Source organism: Amphiura filiformis, chromosome 14 (assembly GCF_039555335.1).
Source record: "Amphiura filiformis chromosome 14, Afil_fr2py, whole genome shotgun sequence".
NCBI classification, from domain to species: Eukaryota; Metazoa; Echinodermata; class Ophiuroidea; order Amphilepidida; family Amphiuridae; genus Amphiura; species Amphiura filiformis.
Genome location: NC_092641.1, coordinates 7,386,017 through 7,396,816, shown reverse-complemented (window position 1 = coordinate 7,396,816; position 10,800 = coordinate 7,386,017). Strand labels below are relative to the sequence as shown.

General features: G+C 36.0%; 1 protein-coding gene across 1 annotated transcript in view; it reads right to left on the bottom strand.

The window, feature by feature from the left end:
- Positions 1-9,731, bottom strand: part of LOC140169155 (uncharacterized) — a 15,789-nt gene extending 6,058 nt beyond the window's left edge. Inside the window, exons 1-8 of the mRNA XM_072192412.1 lie at positions 9,635-9,731; positions 8,762-8,959; positions 7,470-7,775; positions 5,332-5,457; positions 4,794-4,895; positions 2,894-3,121; positions 1,636-1,752; positions 134-406 (exon numbers count right to left, since the gene is read on the bottom strand). Coding sequence (XP_072048513.1) covers positions 134-406; positions 1,636-1,752; positions 2,894-3,121; positions 4,794-4,895; positions 5,332-5,457; positions 7,470-7,775; positions 8,762-8,959; positions 9,635-9,716 — 1,432 coding nt within the window. The 5' untranslated portion in view covers positions 9,717-9,731. The remainder of the gene's footprint in view (positions 1-133; positions 407-1,635; positions 1,753-2,893; positions 3,122-4,793; positions 4,896-5,331; positions 5,458-7,469; positions 7,776-8,761; positions 8,960-9,634) is intronic.
- Between the last annotated feature and the right edge of the window lie 1,069 nt (positions 9,732-10,800).

Sequence of the window (10,800 nt, the reverse complement as noted above, 5' to 3'; positions counted from 1 at the left end):
AATCAATCATCTGATTGTTTAAAACATCCAAGGTTTAACATCATTCAAGGTATCAAGGATAAACGCCTCAAAAATGAGATTTTTTTTACAGTGTTTATCGTTGTGTCTGTGTATGTTTGGCATTAAAGCTTACCTTCGCTCAAATTCAATGAAATCACACTTTGATTTCCAATCCTAGCTCCCACTGGATTTCGCAATTGAATGGTGATCCGTTCTGGGATTTGTCTCGAGCTATCGGTATATAATTCCACGTCCGCAGATTCTTCTTTTCCGCCTGATGGAAATACGACATTTGTTTTTGATATTGTTTCTTCCGGAAGTTTGGAATTCTCATCTTCGTCCGAAAGGTTTGAAATCTCATCCTCGTCCGGAGATTCTGAAATCCCATCCTCGTAGACAATAATGTCTGGTCAAAAAAAGAGATTTTTGCGAACAGTTAGTGAATTTCTTTGTACACTTGAACACTGAAGATATTTTCAAGACACACATGAATAAATAGTGAACCTCTAAACACAATCATAGGCGAGTATTTGGTATTTGGAAGGGGGATCATTAACATTTTTCGCGGAAAGGTTAACCCGCAGAAAAAAACACGTATTGAGCAACAAAAAAAGTCGCCCTTGCAGCTGATTCAGCTGAAAACATCTATTCTAAACATGATCATGAACCCATCATTAATTTCCAGATATTCCATTTCCATAAAAGGTTTTCCTACAAAAACCATTTGGGGGATTGGATGGGTGCGTCGCAACCCTGCATCCATTGGCTACGCGCGTGATAGTGATAATATATGTTAACATGTATTTTGAATGGATGAAATAAACTGAACTGAAATGAACTATATTATTAGAGTGGCAAAGTATTGTTTGTGGCAACGACCATTTCAAAATCAACTTCAAATTCACAAATGATGCATTTATAACATTAAAGTCCACGGTGGAAGAAAGCCTCTGGTCATTTCAGTGCAGACTCCTCGCACAGCAATTTGTTCCCTATTGCGCAATAAAATGTTGCGAAATAGTTTTGAAATAGGCAAAATATATTATTAGCCATCGACTGGGCTCCTTCTGTTTTATCAAATAACATTGTTATTTCAAGTATCTCAAACAATTTCTTTTTAACTTCTTATCGTTGCCAATAGAAATACAAATACATGTAAACTCCTCAACAAAAGTTTGGAAAGTTTTTTCGAGCATCTGTATCTCAAATTATTTGTGACATATTCATATCGTGTTGGCAAATTTGGCAAATTCTGTTTGAGACCCCACTACATTCACAAGGCGTGTACTCAGCCGTGAAAAATGTTATTGTTTCAAATGGGGTGTCATTGTAAAGGGGGGTATTGTAGCTATCCATTGATATGCAACACGATATGAATATGTCACAAATAATTTGAGATACAGATGCTTGAAAAAACTTTCCAAACTTTTGTTGAGGAGTTTATATCAAAACGGTATAACATTCCTACAGTTTATAGTCGCTACTTTATTACCAACCAAAGCGCAGGCTAAACAATTTTTCACTTGAAAAATCCAGTGAAATAAGTCACGTTATTCGTTATTATCACGTTATTCACCGTCCAAGCAATAATTAAATATTGCTATCGTGTGCTTTAAAAGTACGAATTCGACTTACCCACACTGCTACACGATTGCAATTCACCATGACGAACTACTTTCAGTTTCTCACTTTCTCCTGGTTCTTGTATATCTGTCGTTGCAAATTCCAGAGTCGTAGCTAGATTGTCTGGTACTGAAAAATAAAAAAAGTACCTCATAATTATGTTGAATTCAAAGTGTTGCACACCTGGGAGGCAGTATAAGAAGACGCCGGAGATCTGTTAATATGTTATGGCATAGGCCATTAACCGCCATATCTTATAAGTTGACTTCAACAGCATGAGTTTGCAAACAAACATTCAAAGGTCATTCTATGAATTCCTTTTTGGGCGGCACTTGTCATCCAATATGTACCAGAATCAGCGTCATTGCCCTACACATACTCCTCAAACAATCAACCGCACTATAGATGCCGTCAGCCTTTCGCCATCTTGTGGGTACAAATGATACGCGTGTTCATGCGCCAGACACTGCTCGCAGGGCGCAGCTTACCACGCAGCTGTTTTCACTCGTCGACGCAGTGATTTTGCTGTTCACGCATGGAGATCGAACGACCATCGCAGCGTGTACCCACAAGATGGCGGCATATGACGTCACGCTGACGGCCTCTATTGTTTTTAAAAAATCAGTAAGCACATGTTACTAACTGTCAACTTCTGACAATCAATTGCCTCGGACCAAGGTCACAGTCAATAGTCACAGTCTGGAAAGCTGGACTGAACAACGCCAACTGATGGAATTGATCTCCTATCTGGCCCTGGTCTTGGACAAATTGGTCATCTCAAGGACAGGGGAAACAAATATTGCTTAAAACTTGAAAGGACCACACAACTATTATAGTTGTGTGGTCCTTTCAAGTTTTATGCAATTCTTTGTTCTCGAGTCATTTTGTTTCCATAAACGTTCATTTGATTGACATCGTGTCACCAGATACAAAGACAGTGTCCACACTCGCTACGGTATCTTTGTTAAAACCCTAATTTATGCAGACAAAAGTCCGGGGGTACTCAGTAGAAAGGTTGTTACGGGGATGTGTGGCAGCTGTTGGGTTGATTTTGTCTCCAAAAATCTTCATAATGTTTTAGCAAAAATTGTGGAATTTTCCAGATATGAGCAAATAATTGAATGGAAATAATCAAAATTTAGTATATTTTGAGTCTCTTTTTCCTAAAATTTGGTATATTTTCGGAATGCCAACCACACATCCCTAGCCAATACAAACTGAAGTCACACCCCCGCGGTTTAAAGTATAATGCACTGAAATAGTTGCTTACCTTTACGTCCAAATATTTTCACTTCGCATATAGCAATCTGCTTCTCGCTTCCTGTAATTGAAATGTACACGAATTGCCCTAAAGGTTTTTCAGAGCATGTCCGTAGGAGGGGTCTTCCATCATTAGCTTCCATGGAAAGCAGAGAAGAACCACATTCATCACGATTTTGAATTTCAAAGTCATCTTGACAGGATCCGACTCTAATTTTTGCTCCTTCGAGTGACGAAGCTGATAAAATATCAAACAATTGACAGTTTAGCACAACATTTAGGTGTATTTTGTAATAAAATTTAGATGTCTATGGCAAGTCAGATAATTTGACAAAGTCTGTTTTTCGCCGATAAGCTATGTTTATTGTTCTAAAGCTAATGTTGTTGATAGATAAACTTTTTTTCCGAAAAAACTTTGTTCAGCTAACGGGATAAACTAGTCTATCGCCGAACAACGACCGAAAAACAAGGGTATGCACAGACATCTAAAATCAAAGCAAAATAATTGTCCAGATCTGACCCAGGGTTGCCCAGAAATGTCCAGAACATTCCAAAGAAGCATGAAAACTTATCAGGGGATATAAAGTAATAAATGGACTGGAAAGAAGCATAAATTAGAAGTATGAACAACTACAATTCTCAAAAGAGGTTTTGTCCTGACATACAATACATTTGATTGTTTAAAAAAAAAATTTGACATGGGAGAAGGTGGCTATTCCACGTTCTGGACATGGTCTAGACAAGTATGGCAAAAACCAATTCCTTGGCACGAAAAGTTCTGAGATAATCCTCTGCCTGGGCAAAGCATGGGCAGACCAACTTCCCACTACAGATCTTTGGACATTGGCTGACCCTAGTGTCTTTTTCACCGGATAAATCTTGTTTTCGATCAACTCTGTTTTGGGGTGTTTTTTTCACTTTAGTTTTTCAAACAGAAATACATTTAGTTTGATAAACCGTGTTTATCAATCGATAAACGTGATAATTACTTCAACTATGCCTACTCTCTTAAATGGTAAGATTGGGGTGAAGGAAAAGTCCAAATTCAGATTGAGAAATCAATCTTAAAGATTGAAAATTCAAACTAAATTCCATTGCATTTTCAATCTAATTTTAGACTTTCCCCTCAACACAATCTTTAAGATTGATTTTTCAATCTTTGGTTTTAAGAGAGTACTCAATAATTAGAAGAAATTAGTTGTTTGACAATTTACATCAAAAAACTATTGGTTAGCTTTAAAAAAAATGGTATTTCAAATTGAAAATCATATTTCGAAAAACTTCTTTTCATTGACGATTGATAAACTAAATATGCCGTATACACTACGAATGAGCCGTAAAGTCGGCAAATTGTATTCTGAGTTACAGTGTTAAATGTGCGTGAAGGTCGTGTTCATAGGTACCTCAATTTGTTGCGATATGTACCTCATTTACACCGTTTAAACCAATCAATAATCCTATTGCTGAAGATATCTATAGAATCCTTAAATAGCTCTAGTCTTGTTCAAGTGGTGGGTTACAAAGCATTGTATTTTGTCTAGGTATGTACAACCAACAAGTATAACAATGAGAGAGCAATTCTGAACCTCGTTGACTTGGAGATGATTTGAAATGACCGCCAATTATGACTGTTTGATATTTATTACCAGCAATGCTTAAAAAAAGAAACATGTAGAACCAAAAAAGGTACTATTTTGTTGAAGGAGCAGAGTTCAACAAACCATAACCCCGCTTCTGGATATCGTTTGAAGTCAAATGATACCGGTATACCATTTTAAAGCTTATGATAATATACATTTTCTAAACACGAAAAAAAAAATTGACCGGGACCGACTTTACGGCTGATTTGATTTTACGGCCTCATAATTTCGAATACAATAATGCATATGTAAACAGTCATTTGTACGTACCATAGGCGGGATGCATTGCAGGGTTTGGATATATAATTTCCACAAGACCAATTTCGTAAACTTCTTCAAGATTTATGTTTAACCACGGATTTGTGTGCTCCTCTGAAATGAAAATTGTTATGTTAGGGTTTAAGGAATCGGATAGCAACATTTGCACAGTATTTTTGTGGGACCTGAGAGCACATCAGACACATCAAATTGCATTCTGAATATGAGAAATGTCCTTCTGATATTATTTCTTTTTTAATTTGCGATTTAACACAAATCTTATTTCAAACTATTCAAAACTGATATTATTTATATTTTTGCCATTCAACAGTCCTCGAAGTAAATTTTATAAATGATATGCACTTAAAGTGTATATAGTTGGGATGAAAAGCCGTCCACCATTTGAAAATTGTGACCTCTCGTATTGAAGATATACATTTATACATAGTAAATACACTAGCATATATTCAAGAGTTGTTTAAACCTTATGCTATAATGGTAGTTTATCCTGTTACATCATCACTTCTACGGCGAATATGTTTAAACTTACTTGATATTGTGCACAGGTTGATGTCATCATTGTTAATATTCCCATCAACAACATTTGAAGCTTCAGTATCGTTGCCATCGCCCAAAGTGGCGTATTTTTTATATGACACTAATTGCAACGACTGGTCTGTAAAGTGAAAAAGTCTATTGTTAATCACACGCAAAGAGATATCCAAATTTTTTGTTGACATACAAACATCATGCAGTTATTGTTAACTCCATGTATGCACACAACACAGGGGCACTCACAATAGGCAATTGAACCCTACTGGTAGCGCTGTGTTGTAGCTATATGGGATAAACTAGTTAGCATTATATATCAAAAAGTATAAAAGCTACGATTTTAGTACTTGCTCTATGTTTCAATTACTTATTCTTTTCAAAATATCTGAATCTTCAACCCGGTACAAGCTTTAATAACGGGGGAACATACATTTTTATTAAAAAGAAATCCTAGCATCTATCCAAACTCGCCGTGTTATTCCAATGCACATTTTGCTTCACCGGGCAGCCATTTTTTGCTCGTATTTTGAAGATTGGTGTCATAAAACCGCCATAGGTACAAATTTAATGTCAATCAATTGTGGCTTATTCTCTACATGTCAATCTTTAAATAATTGGCATAGTCCTTATAATAACGGTGGTCCGCCTTGATGAGTAAATGACAGCAAACAGCTGCAAACCAGTGAAAAATACCACAAAACTCGGTCAGTGGAGCTCCGCTCGTACATGTCAATAGCGTCATTATCGATTGGATTAGTCGTCCGTAGCGGACAATTTGGTCGCTCATTGGATCAATATTACCAGGTGGTAAGAAATTTGCATTGGACAATAGATTACTATATAATGGTTTAGTACTGAATATATCGGTTTAATATTCAATAAGCGGGTTTATGGCTGGAAAGGTCACGGTGTGCCGTGGACGACACTGCACTATGATAATGCTTTAAGTTTATGCCAAAATTATGCTTACAGGCTCTCGTGTCAATGCAGCTTTATTTACCATCGAATGTTTCTGTTTTTAAGAATGTTTCTGGTCAAAATAGCCCGAATCATGATGTCATAGTTCAGAAACTTTGGTAGAGAATGATATTCTGTACCCATTGTGCTATTTCAGCCCCACCCCCACCCGTGTGAGAGATTTAGGTCATGTCTTCAACAGGGGGGGGGTATGGATTTCAACTGGAATAGCCTATTATCATATTGGGGTTAAAGTACTATTGTAAACTATTTTTAACGTACAAGTTACTGCTCTGGATATATAACCAACAAAAAATTATGTGCTGTGTATTTGCTTCTATTTCTACAAAATAGGTCTAATTATCAGTAAATTTGTTTTAATAAATCCATTATGAAACAGTGGCGTAAATAGGGGGCAACGTGCCCCGGGCGCTACCACTAGGGGCGCCAAATCGGCCTCACTTAATATTTAACCCACCATTTGGCATGCATGAGCATGATTGCAATTTCATAATGTCTTATTATTAAAATACACCCCGCGTCTAAGATATTCTCGGGTGGTGGGAGGGGGTAGGGACACCAAATTGGTTTCTTGCCCCAGACGCTACCAATCTTAGCTACTCCACTGTTATGAAATCTTAAAACAAAAAGCTTAAACCAAAGCATACCACAAAATGATAAGTATATTCAATCATTTAAGCATATTCACAATATCTAATTTGAAAGTACACAACACAGATTCAAAGGTCAAAAGGGTAAACTGACTTTTGTTTATTTTTTTTAAATCTAAATCCTCTGAACAATTCTGAGGCCAATTTCCTAAGCTAGAGGAACAATATACCTCAAGTTTTACAAAATTCAGAGCAACTTTAATATTCGATCGCCGTACAAAATGCAAATTGACCTTTAAACTTGTTTCCGGCTCCATAAACTACTTGCCGTTGTACATTAATTTGTCTCAATAATTTTATATTTTTAATTGAATTTGCATCATGTTTAATGTTTACCCCTATGGTCCTATGCGAACATTTTAGTCCCCTTTTTTCGGGAGATGAGATTAAAATACAGCTTGGCAGACAAGTTACCTTATATAAACTGGTTGTCAGCTTTTACTTGCTAATGCTGAGCGCTTTTTAGATAAACACGTTCATTTTTCTAGTCTTTTACATGTTTACCTACCGTCATCGTTGCATAAATCCCATGTTCCATCAGTGCCCACCGTTTTTATTCCGATATATTTCGTGTTCTGATACAGCTGGTCGTTAAATGTGTGAGAATCTAGGAACGGTTCTGAGTCTTGCATTCCAACTGACACTCTGTTATTATTATCTGACGATGAAAGTATAATGTAGAAGCTACGGTATTCCAAGGCGGACAGGAATCCTGCTGGATTTGTAGCTGTAGCGAGAGTGCGTACTGAATTACCTGTACCCACACCAGATGATGGGAAGACCAAGTCCATACGAGCGGTCCTCTGGAATATTTCTGTCAGGAAAAACACAGCAAATAATATACAGTGCGTAGAAAAAGTAAGGTACCAGTTATGGTCACCCGTGTATATCCTAAATGAATATAAGCTCTGGATTAAGACCTCGTTTGTTAAAATTGGTTGAGAATTAATGATATGTGTACAAATCTGTAGGGCATGCAACGGAGCAAACTGCAACTTTGGAATTTGCATCTTAATAATGAAACGTTGATCTAAAACCCAAGGAAGGAGCGGAATCAAAGTATTGAATTTTGACCCCTATTTTGACCCTCACTCCTAATTTCATTCTGTACCACCTATATAATAATAATCAGCAAAGAAACACTAAAAGTGGCTAGCCATCTAACCTGATAAAATAATAGCTTGCAGCCGGACTACAACCGGGCTTTCCAGTGAAACAATAATTTTTGTATTTTTTAGCAAATTTTAGACTGGAAAAGGCCTTCCTAAGGAGCGTTATGTACGCTTCCACGTTAGAGAATTATGGCCAATCATGTTTAAGACTGAAATGAGTATGTATATATACAATTATATATGTAAACATTAATTGTACGTTTCGTTGATGTTACTTGAGACGGAAAATTCAAATAAAACACTATGTTAAAAACTAAAAGTAGTGAGTATGTTACGGAAAAATTAAATAAAACACAATGGTAGAAACTAAAAATAATGAGTATGTTCAATTTGTTTTCATATTATTACAGTAGAAATTCATTTGAATGAACACAGCCTGACATAGCGTAAACGACTTTTCGCGTACACTGCTTGCGATGCACACCGGGGTGTGCGCCTGTGTGTGCGTAACGCGGAAGTGATTCCAACAATGTCAACTCACTCTTGATTGGTTAATATTGTAACTAAGATCGTGCGTTTGCATTGGATTGCGTGATATACGAGTACAGCTGTTGAAAGCTGTGTTCATTCATTTGAAATTCCTACTGTAGTATTTGTATTTTAATCAAGTTTAATGAAAAGCTCTTGCCTATTTTAAGAAATGTTTCGGTTCCAGAGTCTGTGACGTCATATGCTTCTGAGCTGGTCTTAACAATGACTCCGTCGCTTGCTTGTACCTTAAAATAAAATGTGTCGTGGAAAGAAGGCACAAAGGCTTGACGAAAAACAAATTTTGATTCCAGTCTTGAAGTGCTGACGATGCAAGGATTTTCAGACGTTTGTTGTGCTGAAAAAGACAAATAAAATGTTTAAAATGGTTTTTAAAAAAGGTATTATCGCTAGTACATTAACTTTAGACAGCTCATTACCATTCATTTTTTTACTATCAACTAAAGCCGTTTGATAGTGTTTACCATTCTAACCTAAATGTTGATTTTTATTCAGAACAAAATTGCTTAACATCTATGTCATTAACACATTAACTTTTAAGCCAATATTGTGTGTATCATTATTAACAACTTACAAAATCCTCAGACATTTCAATGTCTTTGTTGTTAAAGTCCCATTTGTTTGATTCAAGAAACATTTATCTTCCCTAAGTAATTTTTGCCACTAATGGAAATTCGTTGTCAAAATTAATGTATTACATTGTATGGTATCAAGAATCTAATAAAAACTGGTTTATTTTGGATTTATTTGCTAAAACCATTTCAAAGTGTCCCAAAAACTTTGGCCGCCATTACACAAATAATAAATTACACAGAAGCAACTACCGTGTACTGCGCAATATACAATCTGGAGTTATTGTTGATACCTTCTATACAGTAAATGCGTTTACCACTACCAGTTCCGCAATCAAATAATTGAATCATGACTGTGCACTAAATAACAAAAATATCTTCTTTAATATATTAATAATCATGGCATTTTGCTAGTATTTTATTATAATTTGAAAACTTACCAGAAGATTTACTCATGAAGAAGTGTGCAAGTAGAAAAACTAAAGAAACATGAAACAGATGCGGACTCCTGGTAGCAGCCATTGCTGTCAATATTGCTTCATGTAATGTCAAGAATATCCTGATTTATTTCCTTTTATACAGTCTTGAAGAAGGCAGCCTTTTAGTTTTCAAAAATAAATCTTCATGATGTAAATGTCCTTACCATGGCAGCTGTAAAGTTGTCAAAGTGAACCGCTACTGATATCGTTGTGACGATATGTTCTCACGAAATATTACTTCAATCAAAGCATAAATATTTTCTTCCAATTTAACAATTTATGAAACGCACAATTTCCTCAAACAATTTCCTTATTTTGAAAGATCCGTCATTCGGACTATTCCCGATATCGTTACAATGTTTTTACGCCTATTATTTTCATTCAGAGCGTGTAAAGTAATAAATGGCTGCCTTCTTGTACAAGTTCACCTGTTATTTGTATTTTCTGCTTGGATAGATATTGTGCTTAACCTATAAGATACGGTTCAACGATTACTTAATTAATGCTCAGCGTGCTAGCCATAAGCTTCAACATAAAAAGTATACATTTTTAAGAATATTTTCAAAATATCAAGAGCTATTTCAAGAACCACAGAACCAATACTTGCCTTGTTTGTACTGATTGTAATGCAATTTTCATCCTGATTCCAAATATGGTAATAAAAATGTACAATTCTGTAATTTTTAATTTTTTTAAAGAATTTTTGAAACTTGTCGTCTGCAGTCGACACACGTGTGGAGAGAGTTAACAAAACCATGTTACCTATGGGTGACACTTAACCGCCACTGACAATGGGCTATTGCTTTTGAAATCCATACTTCCCCTATTGAAGACATGACCTTAATCTCCCACACAGGGGGTGTAGATTTCAAATGGGGTTATCCATTCAGGTAGCCCATTTGCAATTCACGCTCCCTGTGTGGTAGATTAAGGTCATGTCTTTAAATAGGGGTGTATGGATTTCAACTGGAATAGCCCAATGGTTCACCTCAGGAAAGGAATAATAAGCTTTAGCTTTAAATGATATTTAAGCGTCCGTGTATTGTTTGATGTATGTTAAAGTTCAATCGTTTAGTTGAAAGCAATTTCATTCGTACAAGACAATTGAAAATGTTATGCTTCTTTCA